Raw genomic sequence first — 23,262 nt, 5'->3', positions numbered from 1 at the left:
GATCTTCCTTGGAAATCTGGGGCAGGAGGGGTGAAGCTGCTGTTTGTAGCTGGACATGTAGTTCAGCTGAGATCAAAACAGTCTCACCAGCACGTTGCTCCCAGCAGATGTGTGCTGGTACCCAGCTGCTTCAGGAAGCATGACTTTTATGCGTCACCACCCTGATGTGAGAAGGGAAAAATCCCCAGACACTTGCTCTGTGCCTGTTCCAGGACTGGGACTAAACATGCCCTCCTGCAGGGCTGCCAGTGGCTCCAGGGTGTTCCAGCCCAGAGCCTCTCCCCTTCCTCTAGAAACACCCATAAGCTCAGCAAAGCACTGACAGTGTGGCCTGGGAGAAACACTAACATTTATTAAGCCAGATATTTTTTGTTGAGAATGATTTTAACAGCACTGGAGGACTTACCCGTCTCCCCCGGGGACCCTCAGCTGATGCATTGCATGCAGGGTTAGAAGGAAAGCAGGGGACAGCCAGCCTTGGGGGACACGGTGGCTCAGTGTCAGCAGCAGAGCTACCCAGGGAGCTCGCAGGCAACAGCAAGCCAAGCACAGCTGCTCCAGGGCAGGCAGACGGGTGCTTGCGTAGGGCAACCCAGTCCCAGTTTGCTGGGATTCCCCCAAGTCCTCAGCAGGTGCCATCTCTGGGAATTCTGGATGTTGTCCTGCTCTCCATGTCCATCGGGGAAGTTCCATCTGCAGGGGAAGGGAGGGTGCTCGGGGGTCTCAGCACAGAGGGCAGTTTCCACTGAAGGTGCTGCTTCAGAGACACCAATCTGAACCTGTTGTGCAGCCAAACACCTTCATAACCATGGCCAGCTCACATCTCACACCTAGAAAGAGTCACAGCCAGGTCTGCCCTCTCTTAGTTTCCCACTGACATCATGAGGTGATGTCCACTCTCCTCTGATGACCACCCCAGCAAGGAAAGATCCAAGCTGCGACCCATGCAGGCAAGGGAACAACAGCACCGGGGCGAGAGCAAAACCATCACAGCCGTTTTCTGGGGACAGATGTACCCACGGGTTCTGAAGTCAGGACACTCCAGAAGAGTGGAAGAGCCCAGCTCCTCAAAGCGAGATGCTCAGGTCCTTCCCTGCATTGTCTGGTGAAGGCAGCAGGTCCTGCCCAAGCTCTCACACAGCTCCAGCTGCAAGCCATGCTCTGCAAGCCAGCGAGGGGAGGTGCTGGGAGGCATGGTGGGTGGACAGCGAAAGGCACAGGCAGAAGCCAAGGCTAAAAAGATGGAGTTGATGTCTCTGGGGCAGGGCCACTGCAAATCTACCCCAGCCCAGGAGCCTCATGCTTCTGATTGCTGGTAGGAGGCAGAGACCTGGCAACATTCATCACACAGGTGAAGAAACCCAGCCTTCACCACCATCACAGTGCATCAGGGAAAGCAGGAGCCTTTCCTGGTCTGAGCCCTGCAGGCTCTGCCAGGCTGCCCATATGCTGCCACATCCTGGGGATTCTGCAGGACTGCTCCCAAGGTGGGAGACAGTCCAGAAACAAACTGGGAGAGCTGGATCTCCATTTCCCACCCAATGCTTTGCCGTTCTCGTGTCATCACGCTGGGAAGTCTGCACCATCATCCTTCCTTTGCAGGGCACGGACAGAGGCTGCCCAGCCCCACTTCAGATTGGCTTCACAGAGGTGTTTAAACCAGGCAGGGCTTCCCCTGCAGGGAAAGGGTTTTAGCATCCACCAATTGCTAGGGCCAAATTCCAGGTCAGCTCTGCCCTGGATGGACACTGGCCTTGAAGATGATGATGGAAATGAGCAGATCCAACAGGAATGCCCTGCTGATGGTCCTGCCCCACACAGAGCATGCTGGTGCCACTGAGTTGTGGATGTGTGGGAGCGCCTCCTGTCCTCTATGTGTAGTTATTCTGAGGAAAGGGTCCTCAGTTTTTGCAGACAAGAGGCTGAGGATTAGAGGGAAAGGTCCCAGGAGTCCCACTGTTCCAGGTTTCCCCACCACCACCATCAAGGACAACAGAGGAGTGTCCAGCCACCTGCAAGCACCACCCCAGAGCAAAGGATTAAATTTAGCAGGACCCACCTCATCCTGCCTCTCCCAGAAATTTGCTGCAGGGCAGGCACCCCGTTCCTTATGGCTGCATCACCAAACAGTGTTGGGGCGATCAGAGGAACACCACCAAGCCAGCCTGTCCCCCCCTCTCCTGCCACTCCAACTCTCCCAAGCACAGACAAGTGAAGCAGACTGAGCAGTTGGGAGAGCTGGACTGGGAAGGCAAAGCCACGGGCTATAAGAATGTCACATCATCCTGAGACTGGAGCCAGCGCCAGTGGGCATCATACTCCAGGTGCAGTTTGCTGTTGAGTTTGCAGTTCTCAAAGTCAGCCTCAGCTTTCCGAGCCTTCCCACCCAGATTCCCCTTGCCCAGCCTCTCTCCGGCCCCCGATGGTGATTTGGTGTCTCCACCTGGTTCCAGGGAGGGGGGCTGCTGGCCCAAATACCCGTTGGCCACCTGGGGCTCCTTAGCAAACCGGTGATCCTGGGGCAACCCAGGCGGGGAGAGGTCCACGTGGGGCCACTCGTGCTCGGCTTTGCCCTTCTCTTGCTTTGCAAGACCCCTCTCAGGGTCGATCCTGACCCAATCCTGCTCCGCCCTGGCCAGGGCTCTGCCCGATGTGGACGCAGCAGCAGTTTCAGCAGCGTTTTGGGAATACTCATCCATGTCATCGGCCAAGGTGTCCAGGTAGCTGCCGACGGAGATGCTGTCCAGCCTGTCGTTGGGGTCCTGCAGGCTGTCCCAGCTGCCCCGCCGTGAGGCCTCCTGGCTCTCCACCAGGCTGTACTGGCTGCTGGCCAGGCTGCTGCAGCGGCTGGTCAGCGTGCTCCGCTCCTCCAGCAGCCACTTCACCGCCTCGATGCCCTCATTCACCACCACCAGCTGCTGCAGGATCTTCACGTCCACGGCTCGCAGGTAGGCCTGGAAGGGAGACAGAGAGCACGGGGGTTTTGAGGGGACCAAGGTGATCCCAGTGGCCAAGGGCCCCAAGTCCCAACCCACCCTGGCAGAGGTGTCACCGCAGCGGCCACAGGTCTCCCGAGCTGCTTGATGAAGAGCCCAGTGTGGGAGAACACCCTGCAGGGAACCATCCCAGGGGATCCTATCCAAGACCTGGGGACACAACCATCAGCAACCAGCTACTTATGGTTCCCACCAGCCACCAACTCCCTCAGGGAAGTAAATCCAGGGCATTTATGCCACTATCTCCTATGGGAACAGGGAGTAAGCAAGGAACTGGAGGTACTGGGTGCAGATCTGATCCCAGGGCATCCCCCAAGCCCTGGGAGGCTGCTGTCAGGGCAAAAGGATCAAGCACGGATCAGGGCAAGGGTCTGGCTGGACCATCAGCACCTCCCCAGGCCGGTCCCTTCATGCCGGTACTTCTCTCCTTCCAGGGTCTGAACCAAGCCTGGTCACAAAGTTACACGGCAAGATTTGGAGACCCAAATCACTCCCAAAACAGGAGGACGAAGAGGACAGGCATTGCTGATCACGGCACTTGCCTTGCCGGCTCCTGGCCCTCCGAGCCTGGGGAAGCTCTTTGCAAACTTCATTTGCTGAAGAAACATCTGTTTTCCTAATGGAAAGCCCCGTGTGCCAAGACATTCCTGTCTGTATGATACTGGCCGCCAAAAGCCACTGGATTTCCCCTGCGCGGGACGCAAATATTTTGCCAGGAAAGGGAATAAGGTGACGACGGGGGGAAAGGGAGAAAAACCCACTGCAAGGCAGGTACAGGCAGCCTGGGAGCTGTGGATGCCCACGGACTCCTTCACAAACACATCCTGTCCCCAGCATCAGCAAGTTGTGACAGAAATCCAAGCCATCCCCTGGGATCATGTTTAAGCACAGTGCCTGGTCCCCAGCATCCGGTACCCTTGGAGTCACTCGCCCACCCACGGGTGACCTGACAGTCTCTTGAGACCCCCATCTCCGGTCCCACAGCAAGAGCAGCAACAAAAGCATCCAAGGAAGCAGCCTGGGAAAACTCCAGCCAGGATTTCGGCACGTGACACCTCTCACTCCAGACGACACAAAAAGAGGGTCAAAGACTTGTAAAAGACCTGACACCAAGCCCCCATCCCTCCCCCACGTCCCTCAAGCTGAATTTAAATAAAAAGTAGCAGCGATGTGCCCGGATTGGGGCAGGAGCCAGCTTCCAAGTGCAGAAATTTCCTTTCTAGGCAAGTTATTTAAAAAACTGCCTACAATGGACTTTTCTGCACGCACTGCTAAAGCATCTGGCCTTGGCAGGGAGACGACGTGGGAGGAGGAGACTGGGAACCCCTGATGGGGGGGGGTTCCCCATCTTTCTCTGCCTCGTGCAGAACTGCAGCTGTCAGAGATGTCAGGGGAGCCACCCCAAAAGCAGAGGGTGGGATAACACTCCCAGCTTTCCATACTGTTTGCTGGAAGGAGTTGGCCCCCCAGTTTGCTGCTAGTTCAGGACAGCCCGACCCCCGCATTGCACTCCAAGAAACCCCTCTCCAGCAAGTCAAGGTTATCGTGGGAGGAGACCTAGCACAGGCTGCTCTCTATACTCCTCCAGATGCACTGAAGGAGTTCACTGCACTGACCTCCCATCAAGGGCAGCTGTCCAGGGGATTGTCACACTCCTCCTCACACTCTCTAAGGGCAGATATGGTCCTGCTCCCCTCCTCAGCACTTAAGAAACCTGCAGGTAACTTCTCCCTTCAATACATCTAGCCCTAAGGATAAATTATCCTCCTCAGACCAGGAGGCAAGAGTGGGAATTTGCTGAATTCTCCTCCCACCGCCCACTTCCAGGCTAGCTTATCCTCTAAGCATTGTGTTTGCTGGTCTCTGCTGCTCGGGGGAGGAGGGGGGGGGGGAATTTTGCTTCCTGTTCACTGGGATGGGGACATGAGGGGAACCCTGTGCTGGGTTTTGGCACCTGGGTGCCATTCCCAAGCTGCTGACCTGGGTGTCAGGTATGCCGTTGAGATGAGCCAGGGCAGAGCAAGGAAAAGCCTTTCTGAGCTGAGGTGAATAATGCCCGGCCAAAGCCAGGCCTTGCTGGCCATGGGCTGAGCCTGCTTGCACCGGGGCAGGGCGGACACCACTCTGCCCTCCTCTTCCTCCTCCTCCTCTGAACAACCCAGGGCCCGAAGACCTTTCTCCTCCGGTCAGGGTGCAGCCTGGAAGGCGGCGCGGAGGAAGGATGAAAGTGGAGGGAGGATGAAAGCTCCTGCACCGATGGGAATATTGAATCCGGCGAAGTGGAGGGCGCAGGCTGGGTGGTGCCCCAGCCCCGCGGGGGACAGGCAGGGACGCGGGCGTATTTAGCCTGTTTCCCTATGGAAACGATGCTCATTCCCACCCGCTCGGCATGTTCATGCGTGGGAGAGTCCCTCCCCCCAGCTGCACTTGAACCCATTGCCCAATCTCGCCACGTTTCCCGGAGGCGCAGGCATCGCCCGTATTTGCTCCCTCCACGAGAGAGGGAGGCGAGGAAGGCACTCCCACGGTCCCCGGGAAAGGCTCCCACCGCAGCCCCAACCCTTTACGAGCTACCCGAGAAGCCCGAGCAGGAACCGGACCCCGGGAAAGCTCCCAGCCATGCCTCTGCCTTGTCACCCAGGGGGTCACACCTGGGGGAGAGAAAATCCGCCACCATGCCCTTGGCGAAGGTCCCTGCCCTAAATCCCGACCCCGGGACACCGCGGGAGCACAACCCGGGGGTGCGCGGGGTGAGGGGGTAGGACGGAGGTGGGCGAAGGTGTCCGCGAGAGCCCGGCGGGGGATGCTGCGTGAGCCGGAGGGCAGAGAAAGGCCGGGGAAGGGGTCTGAGCTGGGGGCTGTCAACCTGCAAAGAGCAAGGGCGGAGGGAGGGTTCCCCAAAACGCCGGCAGAGCGCAGCGCGCTATGAGGGGGCTGTCACCGGCGTCGGCAAGCGGCTACCCGGGGTGGGGGCAATGCGGCGACCCCGGAGCGGGACGGTCAGTCCCCGGGGGTGGCCCCGGTACCGCGGGACTCACCAGCTCGAGGCGGAGCGTCCGCAGGCGTTCGGCGAGCGGCGAGCGCTCGCCGCGGGCCGGCGCGGGCGGCGGGGGCGGCGCGGGGGCGGTGTCGGCGCGCAGCCCCCGCAGCAGCACGGCGGGCGGGCGCCGTCCCACCTTGCCCGCCAGGTCCCGCAGGTCGGCGGGCAGCGCCTCCCCGCCGCCCTCCATGCGCGGGTGGGGCGGCGGCGGCCGCGCTGTCACCGCGGCCCGCGCGCGGCCCCGCCCCGCCCGCCGAGACCACGCCCGTCGCCACGCCCCCTCCCCCGTACCACGCCCCGTCCACCCGCGCAACCACCGAGGCGCCGCCGGGGCGGGCAGAGCGGCGCGCGGGGGCGTGGCTAACGCGGGACACGCCCCCGGCGGTGTCGCTGCGGCGCCGGAAGCGGCGCGGAGGGTGCGCGAGGTGGCGGCGCCCCTGCGACCGGACCGGACCGGCCCAGTCAAGCCCAGCCCAGCCCAGCCCGGCCCAGCCAAGCCCGGCCCAGCCCAGTCCGGCCCCGCCTCAGCCTCCCCGCGCGGACCGTGAGTAGCGCGGCCGGCACACACACACATACACACACACACACACGCTGCGGCCCCCCCGGGCTCTCCTTGTCGCCCTCCCGGCTCTCCCTCCCCTCCCAGAGCTCCTCGGTGCCCTTCGCTACCTCCCTCCCCCCAGAGCCTCTGGGCCCCCGCCCCGGGCGGCTGCGGTGCCTCCAGCTCGTCGCTGGTGCTCCTGGGGGACGCTGTGCTCCGGCCGGGTCTCTGACTCCCCCGGGGCTCTGCATCCCACCCGGGCCCGGCTGCTTCCCGCAAGGCTTGGCGTCCCCTGGGCACGGTTCCTCTGCCCCAGGGTGCTGGGGCTCCAGCAGGGCATTCCTGGCGCTGCTCCCCGCGCCCGGGCTGTGCGTGGGGAGGGTGCGTCTCTGCACAGGCACATGCGACCAGTGGCGGCCCCTCCATCGCACCTGCGGGTCCGGGGCCTGTCGCCAGCTCCTGCCTTTGGGCAGCTTTTTTTTCCCGGAGCATGGAGGTGGGCCCACGGCACTGCAGCAGCCTCCAGGTTGGCCTGCAGCAGGGGCCGTCACCTGCACACTGGTTCAGGGGCTTCCCATCGCCCTGCTCACAGTCTTGGCCTCCTGCATCGCTCCCGGTGGGAGTGCTGGCAGGCAGGGAGGCTCCCAGGGGCTTTTAGTCAGTGCTGTTCATGGGCACTGTCTGTGCCAGGTGCTGCCTTTGCCGGGGAGGGGGTTTGAAGGTGCTCCCCTCCTTCACCCTGCGCCCGTCCCACCCTGGCAGGGAGCCCCAATGGACACGGGAGTGGAGCAGCACACATCCTGACCCCTGCCCCCGTGCCAGCCCCCGAGACCATGGAGGAGTGGAAGCCCAACCCCACCGTGAAGCCCCACAAGAAGCGGAGCTGGTACCTGGCCTGGAAGTACAAGCTGATGAACCAGCGTGCGCTGCGGAAGCTGTGCCAGGTGAGTCACCCGCAGCCCTGAAGGGGATTAGGAGGGATAATCCACGGGATTTACGAATTTATGGAGCAGCTCCATGGCTGGAAGTGGGTCTGCTGGCAGTGTGGGTGACCTGACATGCTGGGGAAGCATATCTTGCTCCCCAGCTTGCTCCCTCCAGTGCCTTTGTGTGAAAGGGCCTGCCGTGTCTGGCACCTCCTTTCGGCTGCAAAGGGACCTGTTGAGTGGCTATGGGAGGAGACACCATTATCCAGGTGGCCTTGGGAGTCTTTCAGCTAGAAACCTGACTGATTCCTCCCCTCCTGGCTCTGGACCCAGTGCTGCAGGGCTCAGCCTGTAGAGGGAAACCATTCTTGCCTGTTTGGTTTGCAAACCAAGCCTGGTGTAGGGCATGACAGGTGGACAGAGAAAATAGGGCTTTGTGACAGGATCTCATGCCCCAGAGGCAGCTGGTGTCTGGGAAAGCTGCAGGCTTGGTTGCCTGTGCTAATCCTTGGCAGAGACAGCGTCCTAGAGGGTGTCTGGGGGTGTAAGGGAAGGGTTTGGCCCCATGGCAGCAAACAGCAGAAAAGGGGCCTTTCCTGAGAGGAGCTCATAAAATCTGGCAGTTGGTTGCTGTGGGAGGGAGCAGGGGAGGGTTTTGCACGTGCCTGGGAGGATGAAGGCTGGGGAAGGAGATTGCTCAGTTCTGTGTCTGATGGGATGTTCAAGGCTTGGGAATGGGTCTGGTCATTCAGGCATATTTTGCTCACTATGCTGGGGCAACGGGCTAGAGCCTGCCTGCTGTCATCTCTGTCCTTTGTGGCACTGCTTTGACTTAAAAAACAAATGAAAATTGGGCTTAGAATAGGTAAACCCAGAGATTCGGGTATGGAGCAGCCAGGTCTGCAGCATCTGAGTCTCCATCAGCAGCTCTGACTGGGTCAGCCTTGCTAGACCGGGCTGCTGGTCTTGCTTAGTGCTGACTTATTCCCTCTGGTCACTGGGGTGCTCCCTCACATCCCCAGCACTGAGCAGGGTGAAGATCTGGGCAGGTTGGGAAGGTGGCCTTCCTGCCTCGCTGCGAGCCCACAGCTCTGTTCTTGCCTAATTAAAAGCTTTCTGTGCACAGATCCCAAAAGGTGCTCGTGCTCCTGAGTCAACAGCCAATTAACAAGCCAAAATGCCATAGTGACATTTATATCATCGTGTTGTGTTATTGCTGGTTTTCCATTTTCCCCAGTTGCTCCTTGAACCTGTTTGGCTACTTGGCAGTGAGAGCAGCAACACGTAGTTTTGAGGCAGTAGCTGGACAGACAGGGCAGGAATCCTTTTAGTGCCTCTCACCAAGGGCAGGCCTGTGTGTGATCCCAACCCCACACCAGACTGCAGAGAATCAAGAGTCCTAGAGCTGAAAAAGCACAGATTTCTAGGAAGAAAGCTGTTGTGGGGCTGAGGGGCAAGGGAAGAGTCTCAAAAACCACCCAAAACTTGACTGAGCACCCCTTGCCAGGGGACCAAGTTATGAGCAGCCTCCACCAACTTCTCCCCTCCTCTCTCTTGGTTGCTGTGACATCTCCATCCCGAGCCTTGGGATGCTCCAGGGAGGTTGGTAGGACCCTGAGCTTGCATGGCTGAAACTGGAAACCACCTGGTACATCCAAAGCAGGGCTGGGCCAAGGAACCAGAGCTTTTGGGCCATAGGGTGAATCTGTCAGCAACGTATATCAGTCACATTTGGGCCTCTGTAGGGGCTCCCTTGTGAACTGGACAGACCCTTGTGGCATGGAGGCTGTTGGTGGAGCCCTGCAGCAGTGTTGACTTTGGGGGTAACAGCTGCTCAGGACTTTGTGTCTTTAATCCAATGGCAAAGCCTTCCCTCACTTCTTGAGTGTCCAGGACAGCTTTTGGGCTCCCTGCTGGAGCTGTTCCCCAGCCCTAGGGCAGACTGTAGCTACTGGTCAGGGCCTTTGTTCCCATGCAGAGCCCTGTGGCCACCATGTGCTACTGTCACCTTTCCACCACAAAGCACCACCTGGGCCTGGGTTACAAAGCTCCCTGGCTCAAGTAAAGACAAATTGTTTCAGTTGAGGTCTGACCTTTCAATCCTGCATCCCAGCCCAGCATTGCAGCTATAAGACCATCCTCTTGGCTATGGCCAGACCTGCTCTTGCAGAAGGTAGATTATTTCCCAACATGCAATGTTTGTGGTCTAGGTATTCCTGTGTGGCTCTGTCTCAGTAGGGCCCCTGTTAGGGTGGAGCAGTTTCTGCTTTACACTGGGTCCAAATACCAGGAAAAAGACTGATGTTGAGGAAGAGAGGAGCAAGATACATTTGAGTAAAAACAGGTGCTTATAGAAGTGGTGTAGCCTTTTGCACCTCCTCTTGGTCTGAGAACAACAAGGCCATGTGCAATGGTGATGGTCACAACAGGGGTTCTTATGAACTGTTCCACAGCCCCTGGACTTTCCCACAGCCCTCTGTGTCAGCAACACATGGGTTGCATTGGAGTTTGCTGCAGATAGTAAAGCTGTGGGCTGTTCTCTGCAGCCTGTGGTACAGTGCTCTTTCCTGAAAGCAGACCTCAGCTTCTTCCCTTTGGTTGTTTTAGCTGCACAGCATCTCCTCTCCTCTGAATACCCGGAGTGCATCCTGTCATTGCAGGGGGACAGATGAGAGTAGTGATGCTGCAGGAGAGGCAGAAGTTAAGGTTATCCTGGGAGTTGTATCTCTGAATTACCAAACTGTTTGCCTGCAGGGGCCCTCAAACTTGATGTAATATTTCAACAGGAATCTGCTCACAGATCTGGAAGCAGAGATATGTTGGAAGTGGGTTAATTCTCACATAACAAGAAGGTAGTGCTCTCCAGCTGCTGAATGCCTTTCACCATAAAACTCGGTCACCTGTATTTTTTTCTCTTTGCTTTCCCCAGAAGAAAACAGGGGAATTGACAGATGCTTGTGATCCCTTGCAACATCTCCTTGGGGTGCCCTGCAGCCCCTGCCAAAGTGGGTTGTTACTTACAAATTGCTAACACAAAGCATCCTGCATTGCAGACAGGTGCTGTCCTCTTCCTGCTTGTCACTGTGATTGTGAACATCAAGCTGATCTTGGATACCAGGAGAGCTGCTTATGAGGAGGAAGAGGAGTCTGCACAGGACTACGGTGAGGGGCAGCATCCTGTTGTGCTTTGGAAGCAAGGAAACTGGAGGGAGGGAAGTAATTTCTTTAAGTCGGGGCTAATTTGTGACCAACTAGAACACAAAAGACAGGTCTGTGCATGTGGGTTTAACAAAAATTAATAGAAAACTTTGTCCTTGTTACCAGTCTGTCTGCTGAGGGCTTTGGCACATTTGGCTGTAGGGATCTGTGTGGGGATTGACCTGTTGCCATTTTGTGTTTTCCCATGCCTGCCATCCTTCCCATGGCTACTTGGGCTGGGATGCCTGGTGGGCATGACCTTCTGGAGGCCTGGCTGGGCTGAGCAGGGGTGAGACTGGTTGAAAGTGGGCATTTCTCCACTGTAGATGATGAGATGCTGAATGTGGAGGTCCCCAGGCACCCTGTCAACAACAAGAAGGTCCTGGATGTCGAGGTGTATTCCAGTCGGTCCAAGGTCTACGTGGCTGTGGATGGGACGACGGTAAGTGACGGGAGTGCTGTCCCTGTGTGCAGAGGGTGGACAGAGCTGAACAGGTGAAGCTGCAAACAGCAGTGGTGAGAGCAGCTCAGTGGCAAGGAGGTTAGGAGTGGATCCCCCTCCTGCCTCTGGGACTCCAGGATTATTCTCCTGTGTTGTCTTCTCTTCTGGCACCCACCACTGCCATGGGCAAAGCCAAAACGTCCCAGGAGAGAGACTTGCCCCTTGTTTGGGGGCTCTGCTGTGCCACATGGGCAGGCAATAAGAAGAGGTCTTGGCATATGATTCTCATCACTTAATCCACTTGCAGGTCCTGGAAGATGAGGCTCGGGAGCAGGGGAGAGGGATCCACGTCATCGTCTTAAATCAGGCCACGGTAAAGCATCCCCACGTGTCTGCATTTGTTTTTCTGACTGGGCAGTTTGCCCTTGCTCTTGATGTTGAGTGCCTGAGGAGGGAAGTCCCCGAATGCTTTTTGTCTGTCGTTTGCAGAGCCTGACACGGTCACCCAGACTGTCCCTGCGGGGTTTCCCTTGTGCTGCCTGTTGTCCCTGGGGAGTGGGCAGGGGAGGAGTTGTGAGGTTGGGTGATGCTGTCCCAAAGGCCTGAGGGTTGGGCTCGACTGGGGATTAACTCCCTGGCATACCGGAAAAGCCACTCCTTGTGTTGCTCAAGGAATGAGGCTTCCAGGGCAGATTTCCATAATTCTGTGTGTCGGTACCATGTGGTATTTAAGATGCATCTGATGTTTAAATACCAATAGGGTCATGTGATGGCCAAGAGGGTCTTTGACACCTACTCTCCCCATGAAGATGAAGCCATGGTACTTTTCCTCAACATGGTTGCCCGGGGCCGAATCCTGATCTTCACCATTAAGGTATGTGACCCTCATGTCAAAAGGAAAAGTCATCTTGAGTCAGGATGCCCTGAAGCTCATCTGGGCAGTAGCCTTCTGAATGTCACCATGCATTCCCAGTGCTAAATGTCACATCCCTGCAGGGCTGCGACTCCCTGGCTGGATCACCTCCCTTGCCCTCTTGCCCTCCCTTGTTGCTACAGCTACTGCTGTGTGTCCTGCAAAGGAGGAGAGCAAAAAGCAGATGTGTCAGAGCCTGCAGCAATAAGTAAGGGGTTAGGTGGAGAATGGACATGGGGAAATACCAGGATGTGGTGGGATCCTTCTGTCTCCCAGTTCCAGGCTTTACAGAGGTCTTGTGGACTGTGCTGGCTCTGGGCTGCTGTGTGACAGCACTGTGCTGCTTCAGGGTTCCAGGTGTAGCTGTGTGAAGTGTTGCTTAACATGAGGCCCTGCTTAAGAACATTTTGGTCTCAAGGAAACAGGAGTCCATGACTCCTCTGACCTCCCTGTGGGTCATGATGAAGCTACTAGCAGCTTTAGTGGCACAGAGACATTGAAGGTTTCAGGATCAACTGGTTGAAGGGTAGGAGTGGGCCTTGTACTTCTTTGTTATTGATGGAAGACTTTCCTTGTCAGGAGCCACACCTCAGCTGCAGGGTTGTGTTTTTTTTGCAGGATGAAGGCTCCTTTCACCTCAAGGACACAGCCAAGAGTGTCCTGAAAAGCCTGGGGAGCCAAGTTGCACCATTCCTGAGCTGGAGAGACATGTGGACATTTGTGGGGAAGAAGGGAGGTGAGTCTTGCAGAGGCTGGGAGAGGGTTTGTGGCTCCTTTTCTTGGGAGATGCCAGGCAAAGACAAACCCAGCCTGTCCCCAACATGCTGTATGAGCAGGGAACAAGTCACAGAGACTGGCAGCTCCGTTCCTGGGAGTCGGGAGAGTATGGAAGTGTTCCTTCAGCAATTTGCCAGAGGCCAATGGGAAAAGGTGCCAAGCTGCCACCCAGCCTCTGGTCATGCTTTGATGGGCCCTTCCAGACAGTCCTGACCCTGTGTCCCTGCTCCAGGGGAAGTGTATGGGGAGAAGCATGCCAAGTCACCTGCTCTCTCGACATGGGGTGACCCCGTACTGCTGAAGACAGAAGTTCACCTGACATCCGTGGAAGGTAGGAAGTGCAGTCTACTCTTTGGTATCTCTGGGAGATGTCTACCTGCTGCCTGGTTTTAAGTCGAAGCCATGGGTGTGTTAGCAAAATCCCAAGGCTGTTTGAGATGGTGATGGTAGCTTTAAAAATGGGCACAGCTTCCCTTCTACCTGCCTTCCTGGCAATTCCATGTGTGATTGTTGAGAATGGTGAGGACGAAGAAGTGGGAATGTGGTCTGGACATTTGTCACCTCTCCAAACCAGGCCTGGTCTGGTCTTTTCTGACTGTTAGCCTTACTGCTCAGAGAGGCCATAGGTGGGGTTGGGCTCTGAATGGCTCCTGTGGTTGTATCCAACATCCGGAAGTGTTGATTGTTCATGGTACCAAGGACTGGCTCGGTGGTGGCTGAGCCCAGGGACAGCCATGTGTGTGGTAGTGCAGCCTGGAGCACAAGAGGTGAGGCCCTGGGGATGACAGGTCTGTGTTTGCTCCTCGGTGCCTCCAGATGCTGAGTGCCATTGGCCCGACACGGAGCTGAACCGGCGCCGGAAGAGGTTCTGCAGCAAAGTAGAAGGTTATGGCAGTGTCTGCAGCTGCAAAGACCCCACACCCATCGAGTTCAACCCTGATCCCGTGAGTGCCGGGGCAGACTGTCCAGGGAAGGCTCCAGGAGGGAGGGCTGGGCTGGACCACATGTGTTTTGCAGCTCAGATGCAGAGCCCTGCTCTTAAGCACCAGCTGAGTATTCCAAACTGCCCCTGGGCAAGCCCAAAGCCTTGGCAAAGTGGATACATGGGGGCAGGTGATACTGGGGAAAGGGAGTTCCCTTGCCCTGAGCCCCCAGCTTACGCTGGCTCTGGGAACATCAGTGTAAGCAGCAGAGTTTGTACCTTTGGAGATGGAACAGCTATTGTGGCCTTTGGGCTGTCCTTGGCCCAGTGCTGAAGGGTTCAGACAAGGGTCTCTGAGTGGATGCAGACTCTGATTTGGGAGCTGGGGCAGAGGTGGGGTGAAGGAGAGAAGCTGGCAGGATCTCCAGCAGTGCTGAGTGGTGTCCTGGTTGGTTGGTGTGGTCCTGCACTAAAGGATAGGACTATGCAGCTCTGCTGTTTTAGCAGCAGGTCCCTACCCCTTGGAACCTGCCCTCAGTGCCATAAAATCATAGCATCGTTGTGGCTGGCATAGCCTCTCCCACCCCACTCACACACATTGTTCTCTTCCAGCTCAAAGACAACAAAGTCTTTGATGTGCCTGTAGCTGTTATTGCAGGGAACCGCCCCAACTACCTGTACAGGTAAGCACTTCAGGGGGCTTCTGTTCTGCACTACAAGACCAGGCATGGCCCAGGCCCTTCCCTTTCTCCTGCTGGCAGAATCCAGCCTCCTTCTGGGGTTGCATGAGCAGCATGGGCCAACCTGCTTGGGCAGTTCCCTGGGTCCTTGGCTATGGGAAAGTGAAGAGCCCAAGGGCAATAGGTCCTGTTCCCTAATCATGCACACTTTCCCCCATCCCAAGGGATCCATACCCCTCTGCTGAAGGGCCTGTGCCCACTGGGGCTGTGCTGCTCTCAGGCCCTTCCCTCTCTCCCCAGGATGCTGCGTTCCTTGCTGTCGGCTCAGGGCGTCAATCCACAGATGATCACAGTCTTCATCGATGGCTACTATGAGGTGAGAGCATTCCCAGAGATCCATGGGGGACCAACTCCATGGTCCCCCAGCCGAGAGTATGAAGTTCTGGCCCAGTCCTTGGTGGGTGGCAGGTTATGAGCCCCCTCACCCTTCCTGCTGCTGTGTGTCACACTGCTCCTCACCCGCTCTTAGCAAAGTCAGCTTAGCCAAGCCATGCCTGTGGATAAAGCTGCCTTGGCCTTGCCCAGAGCCCAGAGTTGATGTCTCCATGTCAGAAAGGGGTTGCTGAGCAGGAATGAGGTGAGGTGGTCATGCTGGGCTCTCCCCGTCCTCTTTTCTCGGTTGATGAGCATCGTCAGCCCCTTGGGCAGGGTCTGGGTGTAACACCACCTGTCCAGCTCCCTCGTGTGAAGAGGAACAAACCAGTCCAACCATGCCTGTCCAGCTCCACTCTCAGTAAGAAGTGAAGAGGCCCAAAACAGTGTGTTTTCACAAGGCTCAAAGCTGGGGGCTCATGAAAGCTGGGGCCAGGTAGAGGAGAACTGGCCCTTTAGAGGGAAAGACCTTCCTCTCAGCTCAACCTTACAAAGCCCTGGAGAATCCTACTGCAAGTCTTGGCTCTCTTGCAGTGAAATGAAGTCTGGGACAGGCATGTGGGGTCTTATTAGATCTCAGGAGCTTGCTAAGCCTTCTCTCTGCAACATCTGGTGAATTACTACCTAATTGCCTTGTGATGGAGACAGGGAAGGGAACAGGCTTGTTCCCTTACAGGCCTCTCCCACCACTGCCATGTTGTGGGGCTGGGGGAGCTGGTTTGTTTATGCAGACTTGCTGTACCACATCAGAGTGGTTAAAGATAGCAGCATTTATTGCCATGGCAACTGGAGCAGCATCCCTCAGCTACGAGGGGGCAGCCTGGATGCACATGCTGCCATGGTGGATACCAGGGAAAGGGGATTGGTGCTGATTGGTACAATGGAAGCTCCTCTCTTTTGTGGCTTGGAGGTGGGATGCACAGTAAGGGGATGGAGAAGGCCTTGGTGGGTCCTTCTTGGGGCAGAGATATGTCAGCCCAAATATGAATTACTTCTGACCCCAGTGCAGATGTGCTTGGCCAGAAAGGTTTTTTCTTGGCAACTGTGAGAGAAAATTGAGTTGATAGCGGTCTTGCCATTAAGCAGCTACTAGGTGTTCCTGGCTGTACCTGTTTTCTTTCTGTACTGTCCATGGGGGACTGGGAATTTGAGGCCTCTCAGGTATTCTTGGATACAGCTTTGGGTCTGCAAACCAGCAGGGCTAACAGAAATTCATGGTGATACCCAAGAGTTGGAGGGCCAGGAGGGTTTGGCGAGTTCTGTGCTTCAGGGTCTACAGCTCAGCATCATTTTGAGCCTCACTTACCCCCAAGAAGACAGCCATGTGCAAGGATATTCTTGTTGTGGGGACCTGACACTGGCAGAGGATGGGGAGAATGACCCACATGTTTGATGAGCTTTGTACTTTTCCATTGCAGGAGCCAATGGATGTCGTGGAGCTGTTTGGCCTCTCAGGAATACAGCACACTCCCATCAGCATTAAAAATGCTAGAGTTTCCCAGGTGAGAGAGCTTTTTCCAAACCCTGGGACAGTTATTTCCAGGGACCTGGGATAGCATTTCAGGAGGCAGGCTTAGGCCCAGGTCTGTGCCAGGCTGATGCTAACACATACAATGGATGTCTTTTCTTGTAGCACTACAAAGCCAGCCTGACTGCAACCTTCAACCTGTTCCCGGTGAGTGTGACTGCTACAGCACAAGGTGTCCCTGGCATCTGTGATCCCCTCCCATGGGAACTGGAATCAGTCCTCAGGGGCAGGGAACAGCACAGGCAGGGGACATTGTCTATCTCTGCTCTGTCCTGTTTGTCTCCATCCTTCTGACATTCTCCTTGCCCTACAGGAAGCTAAATTTGCCGTGGTTCTGGAGGAAGATCTTGACATTTCCGTTGACTTCTTCAGGTAAAGTTGTGGGTTTCTGTGTGGGCAGACCATTTCCTGCAGCTCTCTGGCTGCTCAGGAGAGGCCAGATCCCTGCCATGCTGTAGCTCACTTATCTGAGGCTGAGCAGTCCCCATGCAACAGCCTAACTGAGCTCTGCCCATAGAGTCTTGAGTCCAGTCCTGGCACTCAGTGCAGAGTGACTTCTCAGGGTCAGGGATCTCTTCCTGGTTTGCTTTTTGGGGACACTGATCCATTCTGTGCATACATGGTTGGGACTGCCCCATAGCAAGAGGACAGGGGCAGTGTCTAACAGGGCTCCTGTTTCTCCCTAAGGAAGAGAGACTGAGCAGGAGACGATGTTGTCCCCTCCCCATGGGGAGATGCAGCCTAGCTTGTTTTCAGGTGTTCCTCTCCACCAGTTGGGGGTGGCTCATCCCTTGGTGGAGAGTTTGCCTTGTTTTACATGGTAGAAGGATGTTTGACTAGGGACTGTTCAACTCTTTCCTCAGCTTTCTGAGCCAATCAATATACCTTCTGGAGGAGGACGAGAGCCTGTACTGCATCTCAGCCTGGAACGACCAGGTGAGTCAGGAAAGGATCGTGGAACAGGGCCACCTCTACCCTGTGTTGTTCCCATGTCAGTCTGGGGTCCAGGTTCCATCTTTAAAGCAGGGCATCCTAAGTGGGTCTGTCTCCCCAGCCCTGGACTCTTGAAAAAAGTGCCCCTGCAAATCACCATCCTGTCCCTGCCGTGTGCTTCCCACTGGCTGGTCCCTTCTTCTCTATCTCTACTGAGGTTCTCAGTGGAGCACAATATCTCCCTTTTTGGTGGGGCAGGGGTACATTCAGGGTGCTGAACAATCTCCATAACACTGCAGGGCTATGAGCACACAGCTGAGGACCCCTCACTCCTGTATCGTGTGGAGACCATGCCAGGCCTGGGATGGGTGCTCCGGAAGAGCCTGTACAAGGATGAGCTGGAGCCAAAGTGGCCAACCCCTGAGAAGGTGAGTACCCTAAGGGACCCTGACTTCTGCACCCCATCTCTGCCCATCAGCAGGCCCTGACCTTCACCCAGTCCCTGTGTGCACAGCTCTTGGAGGGGCTATCCCTGTACTTGAACCAGGAAGGATGCCCAAGCAGAATGGATTTGAGACATTCTGGTTGCTCATAACCAACCACAGAGCTGGCTGGAGCAGCCCAGGGAGGATGGGGCCAAAGGGGCTGGACTTGGTATGGGTACCCAGAAAGGTCCCATACTACCTAATCATGTCCCCAAACTTGAGTGTGAGTGGCAGTTTCCCCTCTCCAGCTCTGGGACTGGGACATGTGGATGCGGATGCCCGAGCAGCGGAAGGGCCGGGAGTGCATCATCCCCGACATCTCACGCTCCTACCACTTCGGCATCGTGGGGCTCAACATGAACGGCTACTTCCACGTGAGTGACCTCCTGTAGTCCCCAAGCCCTGTTCTGGTGCTGATCTCTCTCTCAGACACCTTCCCAGATAGTGGGGATGCTTGAGGTCATGCCCAAGTACTGCTGACTCGTGATCGAACACGATTTTCCTTCCCTCTCTTCTCTCTTCCTCCCAGGAAGCCTATTTCAAGAAGCACAAGTTCAACACCGTTCCAAATGTCCAGCTTAAAAATGTGGAGAGGTGAGTGCTGGTCAGAATGAATGAGATCTTGAAACAGTTGCTTGTCTCCTCACCCTCGTCTCCTTGTGCTGGATTTGTCTCCCTTCCTTCTGGAACAGCCATAACCTCCTGCATCAGCACACTGGCCTCTACTGGGGAATCCTGGCACTGGTTTATGCAAGGTTGGGTTCGGCTTCCCTGTGCTGCAGGTGGATATGGTAAAGGGTCATGTTTTTGCTGCCACATCTCCAGGATGTGTGTCAGTCACTGCTCTCCGTTTGTTGGTTCCAACCTACCTTTAGTATTACACTGGGGCAGTCTTAAATTTGGATCATTTTGGGTGTACCCTGCTTATCAAAGTACCTGACTCTGCCCTGATCTCTGCGTTCTCTCCTCCTCCCACAGCTTGAGGAAGGATGCCTATGAGACTGAAATTCATCGGCTCCTGGGGTAGGTGCCTACAGAAAGGTCAGGAGGCCACAGGGCACAGTGGGTGAACCAACCAAGACAGGAGGAAAGGTGGAGGTGGCCCTGGTAGCCCTGGTGCCTGTCTGAAGTACTCTGCCATGGGAATAGGGAGGAGGTGGGGTCCCCTCTCACTCCCTGTTCTGTTTCCACAGTGAGGCTGAGGTCTTGGACCACAGCAAGAATCCCTGCGAGGACTCCTTTGTGCCCGACACGGAGGGCAAGGTCTACGTCATGTTCATCAGGATGGAGCAGGAAGCAGATTTCACCACCTGGACTCAGCTTGCCAAGGTGAGGCCCCTGACATGGCCTGTCCTCAGGCCTGCACTGATCTCTGCATCGCCAGGAAACACCCGGCTGTCATTCTTGGGATTGCCCATGGCATCGATGCAGCTCAGCAAGTGGGTTCTTGCTGTCCCTGGGTGATGTTAAAGCTCTCGGTGTGGCTGGAGGGGGGTGCTGCCCTCTTTGCACTGCCTTGGTGAGGGCAGGGGTAGTGGCTCTTCCCATGCCTGGCCCTGGTGTCTGTCCCCAGGCTCTGATTCCTCTTCCTCCCACCCCACCATCCTAGTGCCTCCACATCTGGGACCTGGACGTCCGTGGGAACCACAAGGGGCTGTGGCGGCTCTTCCGCAAGAAGAACCACTTCCTTGTGGTGGGGGTCCCTGCCTCCCCCTACTCGTGAGTATCAGGGACACAACAATTTGAGTAATCCCCCATCTTCATGGCACTGTCCCCTGCCTGGCACAGTGCATCATCCACTCCTGTCCCAACCCAATCCTGGTGGGACATCACCCCCCTTTCTTAGTCTGTGTGGCGGGAGGGGGACAGGATACATTCCCAGGGCTGGAGGATGTCCCTGTGGGAAGGAGATCATGCCAGGCAGCGCTGTTGGGAACTGGGGTCCTGAGGGGAGACCACCACCCCTGCGTGCTCCCATCCAGCTCCCTCACCTGCAGGTCCAAGAAACCCTCATCAGTGACTCCAATCTACATGGAGCCCCCTGCCAAGGAGGAGGGGGCGGTGGCAGTGCCAGCGGTTGCGGCAGCAGAGCAGACCTGAGACTGGCAGCTGGAAGTGAAGGGGACTGGGGGAAGACAGAGACCCCCACGGTGCAGAGCCAGAGTTGGCAGCAGCTCTCGGAGGCTGGTGACTGGATACGGACTCCTGTTTTGGGCTGCAAAATGAGATCTTGGGCTCCCTCCAGCCCCCTGTTGTGGTCTCCCTCTCCCTTGCACAGGACAGGGTCATTCCCTGTAGATACGTCACCTCCATCCCAGGAACTTTCGTTTTTTAACACAGACGCTTTACTAACGCTGCTCCTTTTGCCCCCTGGCTGGGCAAGGCTGGAGGAAGGAGATGCTCAACTGGAGCCTAGAGGGGGCCTCAAGAAACACCTCTGCTCCCCTTTTTGGCCCCAAAGTCCTGAGAAGGTGGCATGGTGCAAGTGCTGCAGCCTGCCAGCTGGGTGGTATTTATTAACTCTTGCCTGGCTGGCTCTGTGCCCCATGGTGATCATGGTGGTGGAGGGGATATTCTAGCATCTCTTCTGTTACCTGCACGATGGATGCACCTTGAAGACTGTATGCAGGGTTGGACATCTTCCTGCACACTGGCTTTGCTTTGTGGGCTGCAGGTACTGGTGCAGCCCAGCTCACGGGCAAAAGGGAATGCTGAAGAGGAGCTGGACCTGCTGCGGACACGTCGGGGACACCCCGTACCCAGCACGAGGGCTGTCAGTTCTGGAAGCTGGAGATGACTGTAGATGGAAGGGGATCAGACTGTGCTGCAGCTCAGACCATCCTCACCCACCTTCTCTGTGGGGAGCAGCCCTGCCCTCTGAGTCGTGGGAGAGGGGGTGAAAGTGCCTTGCAGAGCGAGATGGGAGCAGCCACTGGCCATACCCCTGGCTGCAGGGGCAGGATGGGCCAGGGTCCTCTGGAGTGAGAGATGCTGCACTATGACATGGACCTTGCCTGTGGTACTGTACCCTGTCTCTCCCTCTTCCCTGCCCAGCTATCTCCTGCTTCTGCTGAAGGCAGAGGGAGTTCCTTCTCCTGAATCCCCACCCTGACTGTGGTACGTTGCTAGCAGGGAAGTTGTGAGCTGCTCTGGGATGGGCAGCCTGCCTGTCCTGCTGTGGTACACCCCTCATGCAGAGGGAGAGGGAGGAGGTTCCTATCCCCCCTTCCCTGCCTTAGGAAGGACCCCAGGGTCCCCTCCTGTTCCCAGACACTTGGTACTAATGCCCCCCTTGCACCTGGGGGGGCAGTCCTGCTCCCCTTGCTCAGTACACCTCCCTGTCTCATCTATGCAGCAAGAGATTGCTGCTCAGCCCTTTCCCTGAGGTCACAGGGGCTATTCCCCTTCATTTTCTCACTGTGAACTGAGCATCGGAGTCTACATACACTACACACTAACTTATTTATTTATTGCTTCTGGGAAGGGGGTGGCTAACAGGAAAGCAGCATGGAGAGCTGGCAGCCCCCAGCCTGTGCAGGAGCAGTCGTGGAAGGTTTGTCTCTTGTCCCCCTGGCTCCATCCTCTATTCCCTGCCTTCCTCCCTTGCCCACAATAGGAAGGAAAAGTTGCAAACCAGGGAAATCTCTTTGGCCAAGGTGATCCCAGTGCAGCTCTAGTGTGACTGCAGGGACTCTGACCCTTCTGGTCCTTGCACGGCTGCCCTGGCAGCAGGAACGGGTTGGATGCAGGAGGGGAACAAGAGAGTTGCAAGGTGACATCCCAGAGCCTGCAGCACCAGTCTGGGCTTCAACCCTGCCCTCTCCAACAGAGGGACTCCAGTCTGGCAGCCAGTGGGCAGGTGGCCCCTGTGCTGACCTTCAGGGTAAAAGGTCTTTTCAGAGTGATGGAAAAGGGACTTGGCTTCTTTTTGGGGAACATAGCTCACTCCCCATGCCCTGCTTTGGAAAAACTTCCATGTCTCACCATTACCCTTTCCTTAGCATCCCAAGGCCCAGTTTCTCTTCCCCCTCAAAATAGAGGAATCCCCTTTCCCTTCTCTGGCAGGGCTCAGGCTTGGCTTCCTCCCAGCTCTTCTTGGGGCTGGGGAAGGTGGTCCTTGGGGTAGGGAATGGCTAAACACAAGTTCTCCTCTCCTCTGGTGCCAACCCTGCAGTGACCAGGGGGCTGTGGGTCTTGACTTGACTGATGGGCATCACCTGCACAACTCTGCAGGTGTGCATTCTCTGCACACCTCACTGGGTGCTGTTCCCTTCCTCCCCGTTCCCCCAGCAAGGCTCCGGGGTGGCAGCCGTGGCAGGGCTGGGTGTGTGGCATCACCAGGGTTTGCCGCTTTCTGAATCAAATTATTTTTTCAGGAGTAAACGTTGCAAAGCTGTTGAGCCTCGTGTGTTCCATAGCCGGCCTCGTGTGTGGGCCGGGGCTGGAAAGGATGGACTCCTGTCCTCTGTGCAGTGCAGGCCTGGCCATGGGCTAACAGTGGCCCTGGGCCTGTGCCAGCAGAGGTCCTCCGTGCAGTGCCATGCGGTGCCAGCATGGCTGGCACAGGTTTATGAGCTGTTCCCTCCTCAAGCTTTATCACTTTAATCTTCATTATGGAAACTCTGACGAGCTGCCTGGCGACTGCTTGGCGTGACCAGCCCCCTTGTTTCCCTCAACACCTCCAGCTACTGATCCCCTGAGAACTATGACTCATCACCCTCCTGGCCATTCCACATTTCTGCTCCCATGGGGCAGGTAGCCTTGGGAGGACTGGGGATGTACCCATTTTTGGGGCAGAGACTACAGGACCCAAATGAAATGGCAGTGGGAGAGTGTCAGCCACCGGCATGGACCGACTGCAACCTGCATCCCAGACTGGCTGCCTCCTGCTCCCCTGCCTGATCCCTGCAGCCAGGCTGGGCTGCCACCCCTTCCTCAGGACCAGGCACAGCTTTTGGGTGGGGGCACAGCTTTTTGCCAGAAGTTTTTTGCCTGGCCCCAGGGGCTTGGCTTGGTGATGCTGGAGGGTCTCTCACCTCCTGGCAGCCTTCCCCTCTGCCTCCTGCCCAAACCCTTTGGTGCTGAGCTGCTGCCAGGGTACCACAGGCAAGGGGAGGATCAATGGGGGCTCAGGTCTGACACCCACCATATCGTGCCCACCTCGAGGAGCCAGTGTGTGCAAACTGCTGTGTTCATAGGGGCCTCCCCTCCTGAAATGGAGGCACGGTGCTAGAAACAGGTTAACCTGTTTGAAGGGGGAGCGCCTGTGCCAGGCTGATGGAGAGCCTCAGCTCATCACCCCCAGGTGATGGTGATGCCAAGGCTCATTGCCCAGGGGGCTCAGTCCCTGGGAGCTTGTTAGATGAGCTGGGTCGCTCGCCATTATGTCCTCTTTTTGAGATCTCACTTCCTTCCTAGCACAGCCCACTGGTGCTGGAGCGTGCCCGGC

At 56.7% G+C, this 23,262-nt stretch overlaps 2 protein-coding genes across 3 annotated transcripts; one reads left to right on the top strand and one right to left on the bottom strand.

Moving 5' to 3' along the window:
* Positions 1–329: 329 nt before the first annotated feature.
* Positions 330–6,248, bottom strand: LURAP1 (leucine rich adaptor protein 1). Its single transcript, XM_032696642.1, has 2 exons — positions 6,035–6,248; positions 330–2,954 (listed from the first exon to the last, which is right to left on the bottom strand). Exons 1-2 carry the CDS (start codon positions 6,224–6,226, stop codon positions 2,265–2,267), a joined length of 882 nt encoding a protein of 293 aa, XP_032552533.1. The 5' UTR covers positions 6,227–6,248; the 3' UTR covers positions 330–2,264.
* POMGNT1 (protein O-linked mannose N-acetylglucosaminyltransferase 1 (beta 1,2-)) lies at positions 5,438–22,213 on the top strand. Of its 2 annotated transcripts, none has more exons than XM_032696641.1 (22): positions 5,438–5,737; positions 7,340–7,521; positions 10,557–10,665; positions 11,028–11,143; positions 11,451–11,516; positions 11,904–12,017; positions 12,675–12,792; positions 13,066–13,164; positions 13,650–13,777; positions 14,368–14,438; positions 14,736–14,811; positions 16,286–16,369; positions 16,501–16,542; positions 16,709–16,767; positions 17,259–17,331; positions 17,628–17,756; positions 18,062–18,187; positions 18,343–18,407; positions 18,792–18,836; positions 19,007–19,142; positions 19,423–19,532; positions 19,811–20,821. In XM_032696641.1, the coding sequence occupies exons 2-22, from the start codon at positions 7,411–7,413 to the stop codon at positions 19,911–19,913; spliced, it is 1,980 nt and encodes a 659-aa protein (XP_032552532.1). In that variant the 5' UTR covers positions 5,438–5,737; positions 7,340–7,410; the 3' UTR covers positions 19,914–20,821. The 2 variants fall into 2 exon arrangements, with proteins under 2 accessions (XP_032552532.1, XP_032552531.1); XM_032696640.1 differs by lacking the exon at positions 5,438–5,737 and adding an exon at positions 6,419–6,580 and having other exon boundaries at positions 19,811–22,213.
* Positions 22,214–23,262: the final 1,049 nt, after the last annotated feature.

This window comes from Chiroxiphia lanceolata, chromosome 9, assembly GCF_009829145.1.
Source record: "Chiroxiphia lanceolata isolate bChiLan1 chromosome 9, bChiLan1.pri, whole genome shotgun sequence".
NCBI lineage: Eukaryota > Metazoa > Chordata > Aves > Passeriformes > Pipridae > Chiroxiphia > Chiroxiphia lanceolata.
The sequence above is the reverse complement of the archived record's forward strand: the minus strand, read 5'-3'. Positions and strand labels throughout refer to the sequence as shown.

What these genes read in the sequence shown, in the direction of transcription:
- LURAP1 (XM_032696642.1), bottom strand. Translation starts at nt 6,226, where the DNA reads ATGGAGGGCGGCGGGGAGGCGCTGCCCGCCGACCTGCGGGACCTGGCG. An exon ending in GGACGCTCCGCCTCGAGCTG is followed by an intron (nt 2,955 to 6,034) that starts GTGAGTCCCGCG and finishes TCTCCCTTCCAG; the next exon opens with GCCTACCTGCGAGCCGTGGA.
- POMGNT1 (XM_032696640.1), top strand. Translation starts at nt 7,411, where the DNA reads ATGGAGGAGTGGAAGCCCAACCCCACCGTGAAGCCCCACAAGAAGCGG. An exon ending in ATTTCCGTTGACTTCTTCAG is followed by an intron (nt 16,768 to 17,258) that starts GTAAAGTTGTGG and finishes CTCTTTCCTCAG; the next exon opens with CTTTCTGAGCCAATCAATAT. An exon ending in TCTCAGCCTGGAACGACCAG is followed by an intron (nt 17,332 to 17,627) that starts GTGAGTCAGGAA and finishes ATAACACTGCAG; the next exon opens with GGCTATGAGCACACAGCTGA.